The sequence below is a fragment of the Gavialis gangeticus genome, unplaced genomic scaffold, assembly GCF_001723915.1.
Source record: "Gavialis gangeticus isolate Ggan-Ray unplaced genomic scaffold, GavGan_comp1, whole genome shotgun sequence".
In the NCBI taxonomy this organism is placed as follows: Eukaryota; Metazoa; Chordata; order Crocodylia; family Gavialidae; genus Gavialis; species Gavialis gangeticus.
In genome coordinates, this window is record NW_017728994.1 from 26,927,266 (window position 1) to 26,949,606 (window position 22,341).

The 22,341-nt window shown below is 43.0% G+C and overlaps 1 protein-coding gene across 1 annotated transcript in view; it reads left to right on the forward strand.

Moving 5' to 3' along the window:
• The window catches only part of USP54 (ubiquitin specific peptidase 54), a 108,971-nt gene extending 87,298 nt beyond the window's left edge, over positions 1-21,673 (forward strand). The window contains exons 15-22 of the mRNA XM_019502435.1: positions 3,358-3,531; positions 6,621-6,740; positions 7,879-8,071; positions 10,158-11,599; positions 16,522-16,640; positions 17,907-18,044; positions 19,254-19,440; positions 20,221-21,673. Of these exons, the coding sequence (XP_019357980.1) occupies positions 3,358-3,531; positions 6,621-6,740; positions 7,879-8,071; positions 10,158-11,599; positions 16,522-16,640; positions 17,907-18,044; positions 19,254-19,440; positions 20,221-20,939 (3,092 nt within the window). The 3' untranslated portion in view covers positions 20,940-21,673. The remainder of the gene's footprint in view (positions 1-3,357; positions 3,532-6,620; positions 6,741-7,878; positions 8,072-10,157; positions 11,600-16,521; positions 16,641-17,906; positions 18,045-19,253; positions 19,441-20,220) is intronic.
• The last annotated feature ends 668 nt before the right edge of the window (positions 21,674-22,341 follow it).

The following is a 22,341-nucleotide window of genomic DNA, read 5'->3' on the forward strand; positions in this document are numbered from 1 at the left end:
AAGATCCCCCCTCAGCCTTCTCTTTTGAAGGCTGAACAGAAGGCTGTTCTTGGCGCGGCTTTTCCTATGGAAGGTAAGCGAGCCCCCTCCTTAGGGCTTTTTGTTTCTTCTTTCCGGCAGCTCACCCCAACCTCGGGTCCCACCATGGGACAGTGTTCCAGGACCTCCGTTTGTGTCCCACTGGGACACCCAGATAAGGTAGAAACTCAAAACAGAAGAGTGGGCCAGAGTATACTTCCCAACACTTCTTGATTATGCACAATAACTTGTCAGGTGTAAGTTCAGATTGACCCAGTTACAGTTTCCAAAAGTATAATTTAGCAGAAGTACGAATGGTGTTTTCTTAGTGTCTGACAAGTTACCCCATCCTTTTTAACCAGTTTCTAATAATAGCTTCTTGATTGTTTTGTTTTTTTTAATTTTATTTTCTTTCTAAGAAACTTTTGTACTTGTTTAACTTTATAGCTTACAAACCAAAATGCTTAATGGTACAGTTTTCTGGTATGGATCCAGTTATTTCTGTAAAAAAGAGGGTCTGTATTAATATAACTTACATCTTTGTGGTACTTTTACTCATTTTGGTATAAAATCATATCTCCCTAGAATAATGGAGGGTAACACATTTTGTGGATATCAGGCCTGAAATGTTTAAGGGAAATTTTCCCATTGTGTTTTAGTGAGAGTTAGGGGTCCGATAGCCTGTTTTCAATTAGAAAATTTCACCTTGATTTCTCCCATTTATCAAATGGATGAGGCAGCAGGAAAGAGCTGGAGTAATTTTTTAATCAGTAATTAGTTTTAAAAAGCTTTGCCAATAGTCCTTTTCTTTCCAGAACTACTTATCAGGTTCCATTTTTTTTAATTCCTGTTACTTTCATAGTTAGTTTGACCATTTTTAATAATCACAACTTTAAAGAATTTGTTAAATTAACTTGCTGGTAAATTATTCCAATTTAAGATGAGTCATATATTTGCATACATTTGATGGTTCATGACGTTCTATGGGCATGTCAATTGAATTTCACAATTTCAGGAAATGGACTTGCCTCGTTAATAGTTTTTTTAAAATGGCTTAATTGTCAGAAGTAGTGTAACAAGCTGTCCCTCTATTTCTGTGGCCTCAGCCATAAGAAATTACTAAGGAATATAAAAAAGGAAGGGGGGAAAAAGAGAATGCATCTTTATGGTGACACAGAGTGGAAAGAGTAAATCAAGAAAATGCTCTTATAATATATTCTATTTACTTTAGACCAGGGGTTTTTAATCTTTTTTAACAAGTGTACTCCTTCCGTCTCAGTTTCAGCTCATGTACCTCTTTATATTTTGTTCTTGTTTTTAAGGGGTGGGGCAGATCGAGGCCCTGTGGTGAGGGAGGGAGTGGGGCAGGGGCAAGCACTGCTAAGCCAGGACGGGGCAGGGTGTGGAATGGAGCTGCAAGCAGCTCGTCCAAAGGGTGCTGGGAGGGGAGCCGCTCCCATAAGCCCCCGCAGTGAGGGAGGGAGTGGGGCTGGGGTTGGGGGGCCTATGGCAAGTTCTGGAGTGCCCCTGTAGCCCCGCTCCCATAAGCCCCCACAGTGAGGGAGGGAGTGGGGCTGGGGTTGGAGCAGGGTCAGGCACTGCTCAGCTGAGTCAGTGTGCAGGACACAGCCGCAAGCAGCTCATCCAGAGGGTGCAAGAGGTGGTAGCTCCCACCACTGTACGCACCCCAGAAGGGCATGGGAGGAGTGTGCCCCCAGATCTGCACGCAGGGCGAGAGTGGGCTAGGACCAGGGCTACGCTGGGCTCTTCTCAGTGGGGGCCGGGCTGGGCTGTGCTCATGGCAGGCAGTGGCAGCAGTGGGAGGGGCTACAACCACCCCAAAATTTGCCATAGCCCCCACCCAACCCAGCACAGCCAAGCCCAACACCCCTGCCGGGAACAGCCCAGTGCTGTCCTGGCCCCAGTCTGCAGTGGCCTGTGGTGCGCTGCACCCCATGTGCAGATCCGGAGCACGTGCCCACCCTCATGCCCTCCTGGGGTGCATGCAGCGGTGGGAGCTGCCACCCCCTGTGGCCCCAGACATGCCACTTGTGTCTCTGTCCCACACTTCACCCAAGCTGGGAAGTGCCTGCCCCAGCTCCAGCCCCACTCCCTCCCTCACTGAGGGGGCCTACGGGAGTGGGGCTACAAGCACCCAAAAATTTGCTGTAGCCACCCCCACCCTCCATCCCAGCACCTCCACTGCCCACTACAAGTACAGCATGGCCCAATCCCTTCACCTGGAAGAGCCCAGCACTGCCTCCCAGCCCCAGCCTGCAGCAGCAGCCTGCCAACCCCACTGTGCAGATCCCGGGCACGTGGCCCACATGCCCTCGGGAAGAAAGGAGTGGGGGGAGGGGAAGGCTGTGTTGGGCTCTTCCCGGTGTGGGAGTAGGGCCGCACTGCACTCGGGACAGGCAGCAGCACTGGGAAGAGGGCTATGGTGAATTTATGGGTGCCTGCAGCCCTCCTCCCCCGCCCCCCCCAGTAGTCCTGCTTCCAGGACTGCTGCTGTCCACCCCCCTGCCCCAAGCACAGCCTGGCCCAGCTCCCTCCCAGGAAGAGCCCCAGCTTGCACACAGATCTGGGGGCACACGCCCCCCATGCCCTTCTGGGGTGCATGTAGCGGTGGGAGCTGCCCCCCACAGTGCAGCTCAGTCCCTGGCAGGGCAGCTCTTTCCCCAGCCCCACTCTCCCACCACAACATGCTTACCAGCTAGACCTGGCTGCTCTCCATGTGGCTCAGCTCTGCTCCTGGCCACTTGCATGCTGTCTTGCGGCTGCACTCACACAGAGTTCTGGGTACCCCCTACCACACTTTTAAGTACCCCTTGGGGTATGCATACTCCCAGTTGACAACCACTGCCTTGCAGCATTCCTTCCTGATTCTGCAAAACAAACCTGTAACATTTTGAAGTTGCTGGTAAGAGGCATTATTACAGAATTTGGGAGTAGAGCCTCTCTAAGATTTTAATGGAATTATAACTAGAATATTATTGCATTTGGGTTTGCACCTTGGTAAGTGATAAGAACAGAGGATTCACTCTGTGAAGTGCAGCAGACAGATTAGGGGACACTTTTATAAAGTAGTCCATTTGCCCTATACTACCTTGTATGTCTTTTGAGTAGCACTTGCAGTTTCCTTAGTCCTCTGGTTCTCCTTGCTTCATGACTAAAAATGCTTTAAAAATAAAAACTAAATGTTATTTTTAGGTTGTAAAAGGAAAGCTGAACCAGGAAGGTAGAAAAGCTCAGCTACGGGTATAGAAGAAATGAAATGTGTTTTATTGACTGGCAGATAGGTCTGCTGATTTTTTATTTTTTTATTTTTGTTTGAAGGTGGGGAGATACCTGTGCCATCAAAAAGCGAATTGGATCAATTACAGGAGGAAGTGGCCAGGCGGGCACAGGAACAAGAATTACGCAGGAAACGGGAAAAGGAAATGGAGGCAGCAATGGGCTTTAATCCTCATCCCAGCAGGTTCATGGACCTGGATGAACTGCAGAACCAGGGTAACTCATATGAGCTGGACAAGGCTGTTGGCATGGGGGTGTGCTTTGGAATATTGTGTCAGATGTGGGGGAAGTGAGGAAGATTCTTTTTGATCCTCGGGGCACTTCAGTTTTTTTCTTTACCACTCTTTCTTTTTCTGTCCTGCTACAATATTGCTAGTACCCAAAACTGTCTCCAGGACTGGCAATTGGTCTATGAAGTCTTAAAAATGTAGGGAACAAGCGGACTGAATTTGTAACACCCAAGAGACTAATTTGGGATAAAGGGAAACCCTAATTGTTTTCTGTCCAAATAACAAATTCTGTCCATGCAAGGCACTAAAATAAAGATTTTACTCCCCATATATTTGTGCTTCTACACTCTTGGTAATTAATAATGTAATAATTACTAATGTTGATATCTAAACTGTTGTCATAAGATCCTGGTAAACAACACATTGAAATGAGGAGTAGATTCACATTTATTTTAGAACTCTCTTTTCAGACTATCTGCTGAAGTCAAGTAGATATTGTATCAGTTACCACTGATTAATATCTTTGCAACTATAAATGATAGTGACTTTTTTTAAAAAACTGAAAACTCAGATTGTGGAATGTGAAGCTGCAGCCTCCAAAAAATATTAATCCACTGAGTTTTTAGAAACTGGTCCAGTTTAGTTCCTGGTAATGCTCTACTAAGCACATTGTAAGAAACATCTGCATTGTAGCCTTTCCTTGTTTAAAAACAAACAAACAAGCCACATTATGAACTTATCCCTTCCCAGCTCCAAATTACTACATAATCCTTATGAGAGGTTTTCGTCTCTGGTTTGGGATAGATTAGGAAACCTGGATGTATTGTTTAGCCTTTCTTTTTCATTCTTTATGGTTTTTGCATTCCAAAAACATGGCACCTGTATCTTAGATGGTTTGCCTGGCTGCCAAGAAGGCTTCCTGCTTATGCAAAAACTCCAGTACATTCATGACCCATTCCTCTTCAGATTAAATGGCTTTCCCTACACAAAGAAGGTTAAGTTTAGAAAATTTGAATTTAGCCTCAGTTTTACAGTGCTCAAAGGCTTCATGTTTTGACTGTGAAATGCTGCTGGGCTGACTTACCCATCTACCCATCTTCACCTTCAGATGAAGCAGATGCTTATTCACAAGATTTTTGTGAAGCACATGGAATGATGTATGCAAAACGTATGTCAAGGAGGCTTTTATTTTTTGTGGGGAAAAAAATATTTTTTTTCATTCTCTACTGTCATGATATGATACAAACCAAATTAACAGTTATTTGCTTGAATTAGTATATTGTCATGAGCACACTGTAGGCTGTCTAATAAATGGCACTAGAGTAAGCTTCTCCTTTGTCCCTCAATTGTTACCCAAAGAATTTTTGGTTATGTTCCCCTCTTCTCAGATTCTTTCCCACATGCTGTTTCAGTGCTACGAAGGCTGCGGTACCATTGGGCTTTAACATTCCATTTGTCTCTTGTAGTGCAGAGCATGTGTGTCCAGTCAGTGAATTCATTTATACACTGCTGAATCTGATTAACATTTCCCATGCACCTCAGAGTAGTTTCAGATGGAAAGAGTGTACAAGTATATGAGGAGATGACTAAATAGAAATAACTGGCATTTGACCTGTGGAGTGGAGGAGAGGGTCTCCTCTTACTTGCACGTTGGGTTACTTGTACTATTACTCTGTAGATGTGACCTAACTTTAGGTAATAGGTTACTTGGCCATTCCCTGGGTTTCTCACCTCTCAAACTCTGGACAGATGATTTCTGGGAAAGGATTTGTGATCATGCAGCAGAGGTACAGGTACAACATGCTAAATGGTATTTGTACATACCATGTGCTATAATGTTCTTCTCATCACAGTAGATGGCGTGAGAATTCTTTTAGAGCATAGGAACAAGCTGACTACTCACCTCCCCAAAATTGCATTTTGTTTTAAAGATAAATTACTCCATTCTTGCAGTTAACAAACTTATGAATCAGAAATAATTACTTTAAGGCTGCTTGCAGACGTTTAAAAAAAAAAAAAAAAAGGAAAACAAAACAAAACGGGCTTTACCAAAAGAAGCAGCACATTACTTTGACCCAGCTCTGCAGCATCTGTATAGATCAGGCACTTCAGCAGGGTTTTTTGGTACTTGCATCTAAAGTAGATTCAATCAGCTATTATGTAGAAGCCCCAAGAAAGCCTCACTAAGCGCCCGCTTTATATGGACATTGGGCAAGCCAGGTCCAATTAACACTGCCTCTCCTGGGATGTGCTGGGCACAGCACAGGAGTACACCAAGTTTAAACTAAAGCGCCACTTTTTTTTTAAAAATGTTTGCAAGCAGCCTAAGAGACTGACTAAGGTTTAGTCACTGATGGTGATATTGCTGCTCCCAACACTGATTTAGCTTCTAGTTATCCTTGATTTTGTGTGTTTGGTGGGCAAATGCCAAAACAAACATTTATTGGAACTGAGATGCACCAAAGTTTGCTGTGTTACCAGGCTGTAAATTGAAAAGGACTTGGTTGAAATTCATGGATGCACTCAGATGTAGGAGGCACTATCTATGCATGAAAGTGGCACCAATTTAACATATGTTGCAATTTTAAATACAATACATGTAATTAAACTGATACAAACCTCTCTGCAAGGCTATTATTGTGATATAAGACTACTTTATTTTTATTTAGGTAAAATTTGAATTTCTAATGGACATAAGTCTGGCTTAAAATGAAACACTATCACTGCTGTGTTTTGTATCAGTTTAACTAAATGCATTTTAAATAACATCTCATGTGAAAACAATGTGACTTGCCCTTATAAAGAAACCTTGAGAGTAGCTGCTGATCCACATGGTTCTCAGTATTTTTTATTTCTCTGACCAAGGTTGCTCTTCATCCTGGAGAGGTTTATAATATTGCAATAAATAGGCTTAAAAGAAGAGAAGAGTGTCTGGGAAAGATACAGCCTCTACAGGAGGTCTGCTACATAAGACTGGCTGTACATGAAGGTTTTGTGCTCTCAAATGGGAGGAGGAGGGTAGGAGGAAGATTTAAGAAAGAATGCAAATGAAATGAAGAGTGCTGCCCATTGCAGGGAGGAGTGATGGCTTTGAGAGGTCCATGCAGGAGGCAGACTCAATCTTTGAAGAGTCGCTACATCAGGAGCAGAAGGGGGATTGTGCTGCAGCTTTGGCTCTCTGTAACGAAGCTATATGTAAGTAACTCTAACCGCCTGAGCTATTGCGCTTTTGACAACTTACTAATGTTGCAGAACAGGTCTATAACATTGACTGGTCATCTGAATTCATCAGGTGGGAATATTGGGACTGGTGATTTCTAGCAGAATGCTGGGAGAAAGTACTCCCCCTTTCTAAGCAGTCTTATTTCTGGATTGTAGTCTTGTTCTACTCTATCCCTCTCCTTTTTGCTAGGATCCCCTTTGTGCTGCTGTCTCTAGTATGGCAGTGATGCCATTGGGAGGCTAGTGCTAACTCGCATATTTCAGCAAGCACCCACTCCTGCCTCTCTATCCCCCTAAACATTTTTTTCCAATCAGTAGGCTTTTCCAAAGGTGTTTAAGACCCCAGTACAGCAGTAGGAAGGGAGCATGAGAGTCTCCCTCTTCTGTTACCAAAGCGGAAGGTATGAACTATGCTATACTTACTCAGCTGTTGGGAGAAAGAGGCATCAACACGTTGAAGGGCTTAATGTGTGCTGTGAATTATAGAAATATGTGCTATTGCATTCTTTTATTTTAGTATTTTTCAATATTTTATATTTTGATTGGCTGGCTATCCCACTCCACCCTTCATTTTCCTCTGGCTGGTTAGTGAGGTTGCAAACAGAGCAGGTAGCAGCATGGATTTACAAAGGCAAAAACATGTTTGTAGAAACTGGCTTTTGAGTTACAAAATGAGAATCAGTACATAGCCCTCATGAAAGCTCTGTTAGCTTGTGTTCCAGCTGGCTATGCCTTGGTGTCAAAACCTGTCCAGTTCCCATATACGTTAAGGGACCTCTTGGTATAGTGGATAAGGAAAAGCATAGATGGAAGCCTAAGAAAGAAATGGCAGTTGGAGAGAGCCCATGTTAAGGGGATAAGAGGTTTGGCTAAAACTTAGATTTTGTTCCAACTTCATTTTGGTTTAGTTTCAGTTAACCTGTTTGGACACATGGCTAACTTGAATGTGCATTAATGGAAATGAAAGCATCCCTGTGAACCCTTTTGTGGCAGTATTTGCATGGTCCATGTTTTATGTTCCTGCTGCATCTTTTTTTTTTCTTTTTTTTCCCCCCAATTTTATTCTTTTTTTCTGTTTTTTGTTTCTGCTATGTTTTCTTTTGCATTTTAGCTAAACTAAGACTTGCCATGCATGATGCCAGCTCTAGCACTCACAGCAGAGCCCTAGTCGATAAGAAGCTGCAAATCAGTATCCGAAAAGCACGGAGCCTCCAGGATCGCATGCAGCATCAACAGCCATCGCAGCAGCTGCCGCCGCCAACCTGCCACCCACCACAGGGGGGCACCATGACCCAATTTACAAGGTAGTCCAAGTGCATCACAGTTAAACCAGGTCTGAGCTGTACCTCCCAGCAGCAAGGTCTGGAAAGAAATAGCTAATGAAATATTCCCCTGATTACAGGTCCGAGCTGTACCTCCCAGCAGCAAGGTCTGGAAAGAAATAGCTAATGAAATATTCCCCTGATTACTCAAGACCCTGTAACATTCTTCTTGTTTCAGCTCTGCTCAGATCATTCTGCATTATCAGAGAGCCTTCTTCAGTGTGTCCTTGGTTTTAGTAGACTAGGTCTTTTTGTGTACAAAATCAAAACGTGGACTGTAGTAGAAGCTTTTAGAAACTGCTTCTGACTGGCTCACAGAACAGATGAGATCTCAGTGTTTTTATTGTATTGGAGACCAACCAGGTTGGCAAGCAGGTGTTGGTATTGTCCCTGCGATTTGTAAGGAGTTACTTCCCATTCCCCAACAAGGCCTTTGCAGAGAGCAGCCCTGATTCGTCCAACTCCAGGGAGGTCGTTCTGCCAGAGCTCGGCAGGGAGATGGTCATATCACCTGCCCTAGCCCCACTGTCTCTCTTCTGCAAGTCCTACTTGAGTGACAAGGGATACTTCACCTTGTGCTGACTCTGCAGACCTCTCAGCTGGTGACTTCTGTGCCTGGACTCAACCTCTGCTTCCTTCCCTAACAGCCACAGATGCAAATGGGGAGGGGAGCTGGGTCTTTGATGACTTGTGGTTGAGGTGACTTGACAGCTGGATGCAAAGAGGTGTTCCCACCTGCTATATGTGCAGCTGCTAATTGGCCTCTCCAGCTACATACTTTACAGAATGAGATGGGGGAGGAGAGGTGTGGCCAGGCTCCAAACCTGCCCTGTTGGGAGGGGAAGGGGGCATGGTCCAGCCCCTCAGGTGAAGGGGGGACAGCCTTGCCTTACCTATCCCTGACTGACTGCATGGGGCTTGGGAATTTGGCAGGGGGGAATGTGGCCATATTGATGGCCACCACACTGTGCTGCCAAATTTCTTGACACATGGGGAGCCCTGTGGGCCAGATGTGATGGCTCTGTGGGCCACACTTGGTTTGAGAGCTGGAGTTTGAGCACCCCTGTGCTAGCTGTCTTTGTCATGGGAGCTTTGATTTTTAGGGTCAGTATGAAGAGACAGATTGCTAGGGTTGTGATCATTCAGTTGTTCTTTTGTCCTGTAAGAAATAATTATCCTAAGTATCCAGCAGCCTTTACATGCACGGTGTTGTCATTTAGTAGATTCTGATTAAGATTAACACACTACTTCAGTGAACAGTAAGTATTGCTTTGAATGAGGAAGGAAGTTTTCAGTTTGGTTTCAGTTATCTGGACCATTCCTGACTGTCCAGATTGTTTCCAGTTCTCTGATTTTATTCATTTATTACTTTGTCTGCATGCTAAAGTGCAAATTAAATGCAGAATAAATGCAAAATGATCCACAAGCTTTAATTTTACACAGAACAAATATGCAAAGTTGGTAATATATGTAAATACTACAGTTACTTATTGAATCCGAAAACTAAGAGGATAAGGACAAAGAGAACTAGTAAAAATATATTAATCCTAATCCTTCCCTTCCCAAAATTATTCCCTATTATTTGGAGATACAGAATGTCAGTAGAATGTTGTCTATTTGCATTAAATCGTGAAGTCCTCTTGGATGTGTTGTCAGAATCGCTTGGCCACTAATCTTGGAAAGAGACTTGTAATATTTAGTTTAAAAGAGATTAATGTGACCACATATTGACACATTCAAGCCCTTTTCCAAACTACTTGAAGTGTTGTAAAACAGTATTAAAAATTATACCTATTTGAAACTTTGTTATACAAAATTAATTCTTAAAACTAGTAATGAATCCAGTGTGTTGTATGTGGGAGACAGTTGTAAGGGAGAAAAAAAGAATGGAGGGAAAGGCATAAAATGACTTATTCTTTAATTAACAAGAAATTCTTTGGGTGGGGATTTTGTATTGTGAAATGATTTGAAGTAGATGTCATCAAATAGGAGCAAGTTCCACAGCTTAAGACTAAATTTTTTAAAAAAGGGCTTACAAATGATTGGTTACCGTTTCTGTGTATTTTAGTGAACAGACTGGCCCACTCCAAGTACTGCTGAGTCAGGAATTACCGCTGGAACCCAACAGAGGAGTGGAATATGGGTCCAGTTCTTTCTTCCACTCACCTGCTTCCTGCCATGAGTTGCACTCATCATTATATCCAGAGGCTTCCTCCCTGCCCCCTCCTGAAAGCAATCCACCAAACAGGACATCTCCAAACTTCCAATCTGCTTCTGCTGATTTTGATGACCGAGCTCACTCTTTTCCCTATAGGCATGGGTTGGCTGAGAGACCCACAAAGATAAAGAATGTTGCCCATCATGGTGTGGATTTTGATAGAGCCACAACCAAAGGGCTAGAAGACTATAGGGATTGCTGCAGCAGCAGCAAGTTAAATGAAGTTCATGACATAACAGCTTCACTCACAGCTCAGCACAAAATCAAGACTAATACAGTAAACTCTGGGTCTTTGCCTACACTGTTTCCCTGTCCACATCCAGCACAAGCAGCATGTCCTGACAAAAGTGGCCAACACAGTCCTTGCTTCACACTTGCAAGCTTTCCTGTGCAGCCCAGCATTGACCAGCTAGGGAGCTATCATTCCATGACTCCTGCTGCTTTATCCCCATTACTTCAGTGTCCCCATGATCCTGTACAGACAGCAGATAAGTATTCCAGACCAAACAGCCATGAAACTTTACTCCACCCTCAGGATGAATTTGGAAAGATGGAGTCTTGCAAATCTGATACCCTGACCACTAGAGGGCATGTTCGTTTCCTGGCAGAACAGTTTCAGAGAATGCATGGGGTCTGCAAAGAAGGTACTCATGAGAAAGGGTGGACTGCAGTAGTCTGTCAGGATGAGAAATCTCCAAGACTAATGCAAGAATCCATCACCAATCTTTCACCCTTGGTCTATAGACAACACATTCATCAAAGCCAAGAGAACAGAAGTTGGTCTTCTGAGAAGTCCCTCTCATCCTTGGATGTTAGGGATGGGTTAGTTTCCATGGAATGTTTAAGTGCCAAACACAGCTCTAAAAATCCTGGGTCTCACAAAAAAGAGCAGTGTGGAAGAGGTGGGCAGAATGTAACAGGCTCTGTAATCTGCCAGGAAAGGTGCACACATGAAAGAGGCATGAAACAGGTAGATGATGGAACTAGTTCTGGCATGGTAGTGTCTCTGCCTGTGAATCACTGGGTGGATGATGTTAAAAGTTCTCAGCTGGAAAGTAAGAATACCGAATGGCTTCTGGTGCCTATGAGGAATCCATTGCTTCCTGAGAAGAGAAGAGTTAGAGGTGACTTGGACAGGACCCCAATGCAGCTGCACCCACAGTGGAATCAAGACACAGAACAGGAGATTTCTGAGCTGGAATCCCTCTATCAGGCTAGTCTGCAAGCATCTCAAGCTAACAGGTCTGTGCTGGGAAGAATGGACAGTGCCAGGCATCCACTAGGCCAATCAGGTGAGAATTCTGTAACTGCTTTACATCAGGGTAATATTTTATTCCTGAGCAAGATTTGAGCCTTGCTTGCACACAGTTCCTCCAGCGAAACTAAAGTTGTTTTGCAGTTTTTTGTTTGTTTTCAAAACTAATTTAGTTAAATAGGTGCCTGTTACTTCAGTTCAATTTACCAGTAGCTTATTTTTGTTTATCTTTACTAATATTGATCTTAAGCTGAAAGATGCATGTGTCTTCACAACTATACACCTTTTTAAATTGCTCTAAAAGCACACCTTTAGTTAAACTGGTGGATGCTTGTGGGTAAAAAGATTTAGCTGGCCTGGAAGGTTTCAGATTTGACTATTATGGCCATCTAGGATGAAGGAATGGCAGATTTCTGGTTTCATCAACATATTTACAAACTGAGGTGTTAGATGCCTGGCAGATATTACATTTATGGTGTGATTTACTCATTAATTGCAGCATAAAACACAACATTCTGCATGTTTGGCAAATTTATGGCACAATATGTTAAACAGGCCACAAAGATGTTCCACATTTTAATGTAGAACCTCTGTGGCTTGTTTGTATCTTGCCCTATTTTGAATGTGGCATGCTGTAGTGGGGTGCATGGTATAGTTTTAAATGCCCCTTCATGGGGAGCCTATGAGCTGCCCAAAGATGGAGTTATTTAAAGTCACTCTGTCCAGTCCAACGCTGGGTATGCAGCAAGGGCAGCTGGTGACCCAGGCTCTGTGATGCCTAGCTATCTGCACTACAGCATGGGGTGCATGCAGCTGGGCATTGGAAAGCTTCCCAGTCTCTGGGTATATGCTTGCCATTCCAGGCCAGGGAATATGCAGTTGGGGCTGTGGATCCCCTACTCCTCTGGTATACATTTCCACCAGGACCTAGGGCTCTTCCCACCTGATCCCTGGAGGCAGCCCCAGGGCTCTTATTCACCTGATCCCTGGTGACAGACCTCAGTCCCAGATCTGAGGCTACTTCTTGCCTGATCTGCAGAAGCAGTCCTGATTCTGGGACCTGGGGTTACTCTGCACCCAGTCAGGAGGGGCAGCCCCAGATACTGGCTCCAGGACTCGGGGCTGCTCTCCACCCATTGAAATGTGGGCCAATGCATCCCAGCATCAGGGAACTAGTTCTGCAGTGCCAGGCTGCACCATTCTGCGGTTGCGTCATTGGGATCTGAGGAATTTTATTCCAAAAGTCATGCATCCTGCTGTGCATGATCCCAATTGCACAATTATTTTTATGTCAGGGGCCTTAGGTTCATACTACTTATGTGTACATACAGACAGTTGCAGTATCTACACAAGATGCTTACTGTGCAGTAGCTTGTTACTACTGCGCAGTAGTGTTGCATGGCATGAATTGTGATGCACTGCTACTGCGCTTTACTAATGAGCTACTGCGCAGTCAGCATTACCAGGAAGCTGTGCAGGGATGCTATTGTACAGGAACACCAGTTACTGCTCAGTCATTTAGTACTTGTGTATGCATGTACTAAATGACTGTGCAGTAACAACTACGCAGTCAGTGTCTCATGATATGTGGCCAGTGTGTCACAACTTAAAAATTCAGAAAATTTCTCTTTTGACTGAAATCTTCTCTACCAGGAATGGATATCAGTCAGTATAAATACAGTATACAAACATTTTGATGTGTTTTGCATTTTTTATCAACTGCTTTTTTTTTTCTCCAGGTAGTCTCTATGTTCCTGCTTGTGTGGCATCAAGACACCAGGTCGCAAATTCTTAGAATCCTTTAATGAGCAGTGTGCATTGAAGTTTTTCACTTTTGCTTTTTCCTTCCCACGGAGGATTCCTAGGCTTTGAGAAGGGAAGTGATTCTAACTATCCTCTCTCCTTTCTAATCTCCAAACCCACTAGCAAGTTCAGATCAGATGTAGTGTTCTTGATGCTTCCCTCATTACTTCTTTCTCTTCCCCTTCTGGTTCTTCAGGGGCCTCTTTTCATTAGTTTTAATTTAGGTAATCAGGGTATCTTAAGAAAAACAGGATGGTCCTATTGTATAGGCATTATTTGAACCCACAGAAGTGAGACAGCTACCTTCCACTTTAGCTAGGGTGGCCACTGAAACATCCGCAGAATACAGGACATCCCCTTGGTGAGGGCTCAGGGAGCTCAGGCCTACAGCAGCACCTCAGCTCTCGCTGTGCCTGTATGTGCAGTGCATCTACAGCTCCTCACGCAGGGACAGAGTGATCAGCACCTGGGATCTTCTACCTCCCTCCCTGGCTGTCTCAGAATCCAGCTCCTCCTGGCTGCGCACTGCCCTATGTCTAGGCACAGTCAATAGAATCACAAGAGCAAATAATTGACATATATTTGCACCAATGCACTGAAAAACAGGACTTTTTGCAGTCTGTTCCTCATTCAGAAACAGATAGGGGACAAAGGGTTTAAAAACAGGACGATCCAGTATAAAACAGGACCAATGATCACCCTAATTTTAGCTGATGGGCTTTTCAGGCCCAGTTGACTGTGCCTCTGTTCAAAAGTCAGGCATCAACTCTAACTAGCTCTGTGTCTGGCATGAATGACACCAAAGTTCATGGATCCATCTTGACTGATCAGGTCCAGGTTCAAGGATCTTACATGGCTGACTCTAGAAGTCACTTGTCAGTGCAGATACTTTCAAGTTGTTTTAGTCCAGTGTTGAGGACCTGCCACCTTGTCAGAGTGTTTATATGTCCAGTGTGAATAACTTTGATGTCTCCAGATTGGTCAGACTGACATTTAGTCCAGTGCCTGCAGTTAAGGCCCTGTTCACTCTGTGCTACATAAATGGAACCAGCCCCTCTGGACTGATAATGTGTAGTGTGTGTGTGTGCGGACACACATGCACACACACACACCTTCACAAAACTGGCTGAGTGTCTGCAGTATACCTTGTGATCCAGAACTCTTTTCAGGTTGCATTAAATGCCAAGGATTTGATGCCTTACTTGTCAGGGAATTCAGAATTGCCAGAGGTAAGGGAAAAAAAGAGAGGGTGCCAAAAGCCATCTCAGCTGATTCTGTGCTCTTTGTAGCCAGTAACTGAAGTCCCCAAATATATGTGCATTAGTGGAACTGCCAACAGTAGCCATTCCTAAAACCAGCACGCTTGAGACAACAGTCTTGCAGAGACTCCTTTCAGCCTTTGGTCTATGCATCTCAGATTCAGCTACCTAGCATATACCTGCCAATAAAAGTGGTCATGCTTTGCCCTCTTTGCAGCACTAAGGGTTTTTATCAGTTGCTTAACTCTCAGTTATCTTTCTTGTCAGGGAATGGATTTTGGCCCATTGTAAAATGTGCATATTGTGTTCACTTTCAATCCTGCACAAAAGTGCAGGTTATAGGAAAGGTTCTTTACCAGTGCAACTGGGTCACACTTTCATTAGCTGTAGCTGGAGCAACTGACGGACTTGTTACTGTCCTTTTTTAGACGCCATGAACACCTGAGCCATAATCCCTTAGGATATTTGGCATGCTTTACTGTGAAAGAGAAAGAAATGGGGGAGCTTTCTCTCTTGTTTTTTTGATGTGCTTTGCCATCTGAGATGGAGGTCTCAAGTGGGGAGGGGTGGGGAGGTCTTCTGCATCCATTTTTCTCAGAGAATTAATTTGTTTTTCCAAGCTTCAGTCACATCCTGGAAGTTGGATTCAATGTCTAGGATATCTACAGGCCTTAGATTTGGGCCACTCAGGCAATGGTTATATCTTTGGGCCTAGACACACAACACGTAACTCATTTTCACTGGTATAATTTTTTTTCACTGGCCTTTTTTACTGGTGTAAATGATAATGAAATCTAGAGGAGGCAGGTAGTGAGATATTCTGGGTGATGAGCTTAAATAGGTAATAACCTGTTTGCTTACAAATGGCTACTGAATAGCTTTGGGCACACAATACCTAAACCCGTTTATTCCCTGGGGTAATTCTTTATTGGATTTAAGGAAGTTTTTACAAGTACAGGGCCAGAATGCATTTGTATGTTAGCTACCCACTCCTTTTTTACACCCTTAGAAACGGTGATTTTGCCAGTGAAAAAGTATTTTGTACAAGCCTTTTAAACTCCCTCCAAGTATTGGAGGCATAAGGTGTGGGATTGAGGATCTTCTGTTACAGTTCAAAAGTTGCTTAGATGTATTGGCCCATGTATCTCAATCCATGATATGGAAGTTATTTCATCACCTGAAGATACTGAAAGATACACACTTTGGCCTAGCACAGTTTCCAGTAGCTTGCCTTTGCCTGTCCTGAATCACAGTTTTTCTAAAGCTGCTGCTTGAAATTCTACATTTTCTGTCAGCAGTTTTCCCTCTAATTTAAGGACTATTTAGGGAGGATAAGAGATTGCAGTCAGTGTCTATATACTTGACTTGACATGTAGAAAGGGCGCTCGTTTTTGGCAGTTCAGCAATCATTAACTCTAATATTTCTTAGCCTTCCTGAGGAGGGTAATCTGATGTTTACTAAACCTCCCACAAATGGGAATGTGCAGAGGCTACTAGAAGAAAGAATGAAAGTTAACTGGAATTCTTGGAGCCAAGTCTCTCCGTGTTCATATGCCACAACTACCCTCCATGCTATTTTGTCACCTTTTGTTTCATGTGTACTGAATTAAAGTGGTTGGGACCAGTCTTTCTTTGAAACATTTAGAATCCCACATGAGGGCAAGGGAAGGGGAAGCAAGTATCTCCAGCAGGCTGTGCACTAAAAGATTCTTGGTCCTGTAAGTGTCAATTTAGAGGCTAATTTAGAAGAACCTTTGGTTAGTAGTGTATATCCTTTGTTTATATATATATATGTAGTCCATTCATTTCTGCTTCAGGTAGGCTTGAGATCAGCGAGTGTGCCACTGATAGAAATTTTCACTTGGAATTTAATCCCACTACTTTATTTCTGTCCTAGTCTCTGCAAACGTAAATGCAAGGAAGTTGCGTACTGCAGCTGGCATGGGTCTCTCAAAAACGCCGACAGCAGAGATTGAACGCAGCCTGTATGGATCTATTGTCTCTCCTGTTTCTAAGGTAGCAGCACATTAAAGAATGTTGGAGGGTGGGGCCTATAAGGCTGTATGCATGTGGAGATGGAGGGACCAGTTATTTCAGCAGCAAACAAAGTAAAAAATGTCCATAGGAAAGGCAGAGTGTTCATACATATTAAACATTAGAGAATGCTAGGTACAGACCTTTTCAAAATCCAGCAATAAGTATAGGGATGATTTGGGATAAATGCTACACTTGGACAGTAGTGTCATCTAAATTCTTTTCAGGGCCATGTAGCCTCATAATTTAGGAGCTAGTGTCTGTAATTGTATTGTTACAGACTGTAGGGAAACATATCACATTATGAAAATGATCTAAAATGTTTTATATTGCTTGCTTTTGTGGTTTCCTTCTTCATGTTATATATTTACAGCTGTAGCACTGTCTTTGGTAAACTGTCACATTGCACATTGTGAAGCTACAGGGTTCAACTGAGTATTATGCGCAGTATAATAACTGACATCTAGTATTCTTTGAGTGAGAGAGAGAGAGAGAGAAAAGTTAGGAGGAGCTACAGTGCATTGTAGGTTGCGATACTGTCTTCAAGACCTTGGGAATGTGTTCTATCTCCTTTTCATAGTAGTCTAACAGTTTTAGTTCATACCATATGCTTTTCCTAAGATAAGACAATTGAATAATGAGCTGTAATATTTTAGTGCTTGTACCTCAAAGCATATGGGTACCTTTGGGTAAAAAAAATATTAAAGACTAATGTGTATGAACTTGAAAATAGAAAAGGAACTAATTTCCTATCCCAACAGAAAAGTAGATTTCCAACCTAATAATTCTGGACTTATCCAGATTTATGAAAAGACAGTTCCTTTGGCCCCTTCACTTCCCTTTTAGATTACATTTTGGCCTGGTCATCATTTCCAACACTACTTATCTGAGCTACCAAGAAGACATATAGGGCAGTAGTCAGTCCCTTGGCTAGATTCCTCCCACTGGAGGGCTGTAGATCCTTGCTTTAAGTGTTTACAGGATATTGAAGTATACTTGTGCAAATGTTAGTACATTATAATGTGGAAAACTAGTCCTACAAATAGCATTTTAATAAGAAATTCTAAAAGATTTATTTGCTTTAGTATCTTAAGTTAGTCTTGAATGAAGGAGTCTGAAAAGAAAAGATCAGCATATTTCATGAAGTTCATATAATTTATCACATTTTTATTGACCTCTTTCCCTAAATCACTGTACAGCACAGGACCCATGGAGAGACCTTTTTAAATGTTGTAATGTTGTTTGCAGGTCACATATACCAGAGACCACAGCAGGGAGCCAGAAGAGGAGATGTATAGTGCAGAGAATTTCCGTCGTATCGCTCGCAGTCTCAGTGGGACAGTCATCGCAAACAAAGAAGAGACCCTGGTCTCGTCTCATAGTTTTGTAAGTAGAATGATCAGTAGCATTATTAAGAGCTATCTTGGGATGAGCGAATACCACCTAATTTCTTTCTTCCTTTCCTGTATCCATCTTCTCTAGCAGCAGTTACTAAACAAGAAAGGCATACAATTGCAAAAAAATTATATTAGCTCAGAAGAGGAAAGCTTCTTTCCTAGCCACATTAGGGAAAGCTAATAAGCAGCAGCACTGCCATACCTGTCTCCTCAAGAATTTTTTTCTCCTCTTTGAAAGGGCAGAGAAAAGATTTTCACTTATGTCAGTGTGGTTCTGCTTTTGGAGGGAAGGAACAAAAATTCTGCACCTAATTGCACCCAGTAATGTTCCCCAACATATCCTCAAAAGTAGGCAATTTTCTGGAACTGCCAGTTTGAGAAGAACAGGAACAATTTGAACACACTGGTGTTTAATGGGGCAATTTCTTTGAAGAGGGGAAGCTTTGAGAGTATTCTTTAATGTGAAGTATTAGTTCTGGTGTCTCCCCGCCTCCACTTTCCATTGCCTGTGTTAGGAAACCTAAGAACGTTAGCTCTGTTTGAAAACAGCTGAACAAGAAGGATAGAACAAGGAGGTCTGTTTGCAAAGTTGTTTGTCAAAGTTGAAAGCCATAGCAGGACTCTGACTTTTGAGCTTTAGGCATTGTCTAAGCATACACGTTTGGGTTTTTTTTTCCCTAAATCAGTCCAGTTAAACTGGTGCAAATCTGGGTGTATAGGTAGGGGTTCAGACAAATCTATCTTTTACTGCTGCAAAAGATTCAGCTACCTGGTACTACCCAAAACAGATACCCTACATCCTTGTGCAGCTCTTTTATAAAGCATGCTGGGTCCTGTAGTGTACATCTTTGTGTTGTGTTGGGACAGCACCAACAGGGTTAAGTGGGAATGGGCACATTTACTTTTTCTACTGTGAGATTATTGCCACTATTCTGAAAAATGGGTATGTGAACCAAACTTTTGTCCCACCCCTCCCACTCTGAGCCAAACGATTAGTCAACCCCCCCACCATTAAAACATTCACCAGATGAGAGTCTTCCAAAATGAATACTGTTACCTTGCATTCCTTTCTTTCACATACAGATGCATGTACTTGTTGTGGTGACTTATCCCTGTCATTGCCCTGTTCACTTGATTCAGCCCAGCTCTGTTTAATCATCATTTGTGGGTTTTTTCCCCTTTCTCATTTTGTCAAAAGGAAGCATCAAATATGAGGAGAATGCCAGTGGAAACCAGGCACCGCTCTTCCAGCTCTACTTCCCTTCCTTTTCCCCATGACCCTCCTGTGTTACCCTTTGATCCCCAGCACAACCCAACCTGGCCGCAGCACCTGTCCCATGACGTATTGATGCCTAGCATGGTGGGCAAGGCACATAGACCATCAGGTAATCACAGGGCATTTTGCCCTCCTGCATGATCAGAAAAACTGTGTGCAGTTTTTACCCTGCTGTTTCTGAAGCACAGCTTCTCAGGCCTTGTCTGTCAATGATGCTTTTACACCTGCCTCAGTCTCTCCAGAAATTTGGAAGGATAAATCTGTCATTCTTTTTTTTCCCTTTGCTATCCCTTCCACACTGCTTTAATGTGCTGTGTTAAGTGACTGCAATCTAAAGGGATCATTTTTAAGTTGGAGGCATGGCGGTTGATTGTTTAAATGTAATAATGCTTACATTATAGATGCACGTAAAGAGGTATCTGGCCAGCAAAAATGGCAGTGTAACCTCAAAGAACTGCTTCTGGAATTTACATTTTAATGTACTTAACTAGTTTGTTAGTCATTTTAAATAGTCTTATAATGTTACAGAAAAAAAGGCTATGAGGGATTCACAAATTCCTTAGAGTTGTGCTCCACCTAGGTCTTGGTACCCTGAAATGTTCAGCTATTGAACCATTTGTATGAAGGGTGGATAGTAACTACCTGTGAAAGAGTTGGCTATAGGTACTATGTTCTATGAGACGCATTCCTTCAAATTTCACTTTTTTGCAGTCTCCTGGGATTATGATCCTAGTTGGAATTGACTAGTTTTCACTCATTCAAAATCCGTATTACAAGAAATGTCCTGGTGTAGGGCTGATTCAGTTTAACCTTTCCAATCTGCAGGTGGGCCACCATTGGAGGCTTTGAGAGAAAAAAAATTAACCGAACAAACACTTTCTTCCCCCAGGAGATCAGAAGAACATCCAGAAACTTCTGGTTATGCCTGACGGGGGTGAAACTTTCCAAGGTGAAGACCACACAGGTGTGGCACTGAGCTATGGAAGTCTCCCCTGCGCACAGAAATGCCCCTCTGCCCAAGGGCAAAGGCCTCTTGATCAGCATTTAGGAGGTGGGGCATCAAGTCTCTCTGGCCATTGGCTGCAGTTGAGCCACACTGCTAAACAAACAGTGACATTGCCAGATAAAGAAAAAATGCACTTGGGATGCCCAGGCCAATCAGACAAAGGCTTACAGGAAGACTTCCTCCAGCAGCCCTTACAACATCAAATGCTAGAGTCTTATTCCATCAAGTGTAGGCCACCATCCAGCACAGACTACAGCATCTTAAGAGCACCATGGGGGCTGCACTGGAATTCTAGTCACCCTCAAGGTTGTCCTGTGCCACCTGCTCGTGCTAAGGTGCCGGGTCCAAAGAGGGTTGATATGCCCCCAGAAGAAGATTGGCGGCAGAACAGCTATACCCTGCAGCCAGGTGGAAAGAGGAAACTGCCAGTGCGTGTGGTGGCGGGTGCTTTCTCTTCTGCTACTGAGACACACCGAAATATCATAGCCCGAGTAGCAGCAGCTGCTGCCACCAGACAAAATAATGGCTGGGGAGGCCTTCTTCAAATCAGTGCAACCCCAACAATGATAAACTTCCCTGTGAACAGACCATCTGCACTGTAGCTGTTATGGAGGTGCTGTTTATTGTAAAGCAGCAAACTTTTTTAGTTGGTGTTTGTGCCAGTTCTGTTTTAAAATATAACTATACAGTATGTGGAAGCTAACTGCAATGTGTTTCTTTTCTGGTATTGCTGAATTGCTGTCTGTGGGGGAAGCTCTCAGCTATTTCAGTCCCAACGTCTCAGCAGGAAGTGTTGTAGGGAGTAGTAGATATAAGGGGCACTGGCTATGGACACACGCACGCACGCACGCACGCACACACACACGGAAAAAGGACCACACTTTTATGGTCTCAGTAATGAAACAGCTTTGGTTAATTATTTGCGTACAGAACCAGCCCACTTATTTTTTTTTTCCTTTTGTTTTTTTCTTCTCTCTCTTCTACCCCTTACTAGGGTAAAACTGATCTACCTTCCAGGTTTCCAGTAAAATCTAAACTCAGCTGGACTGGCAGCTAGTGAGGCAAACCCACCATTCATTATGCTGATATCTCAAGCACAGACCACAGCTGTAGTTGCTAAGTAGGGAAGTGGGAAGGAGACATTGCCCCACTAATAAACCAGAACTTCCCCACTTCTTTCTGGCAAACTAACAATGCTTCAGACAGAAAAGACTGTTAATGCTGCACGCTTAATTACACCAATGTAAACACAAAATACGTTTAACTATTTTAGGGTCAAACATACTTGCTTTTGTAAGTATTTTTTGAATAAATCTATGAAAATAGTTCTATTTAACTGTCTGTGTCTGACCTATCTTTATTATTATTTTTATTTGGTTTTACTGTAGTTGGTCTGAAAGCTCTAGTTGACTGCATATGTTAACAGGAATGAACAAGCTGTGTGTCCACATAACAAAGCCTTTATAATGGAGCACTTCTGAGTAGGACAGAGCAGTGAGTTTGGCATTTATTATGTTGTCTTTGCCACTGGCCTACTTTGTTCCTTTGCCCTCTTGTCCCTCACTCTCCATGCAAAATGCGGACAGTGAAACAGAACTCCTCTTAGAAAGTGTTTTGACATATTGGGATGAAAAAAAGGGGTAAATACAAACAGGATAGTACCCTGCATACTCAAGCCCTTTCATCTTCTAGAAAAGGACCTTCTATATATGCTTTGTCTGTAAATCTGTACAACAGTAATCTGTTGCAATAGAAGTTCCCTCCCTAAAGAAACTGTTGTTGTTTTTAAGTATGGATGGTTTGCAGGTGTTATAGCAAAGATAAGTGTGTGTTATCATACAGTAACAGCAAAATTGAGAATATAATTATAAATCCATTTCCATTTTCCGGAACGGGTACTGGTAAATCTAGATTGTGCTGTACTGCACCCTAGTGCTCCATTTTAAAGGTACTTGCAACATTATCATCCTGTCTATATACTTTAGTTTAGTACAGTTGCAAGTT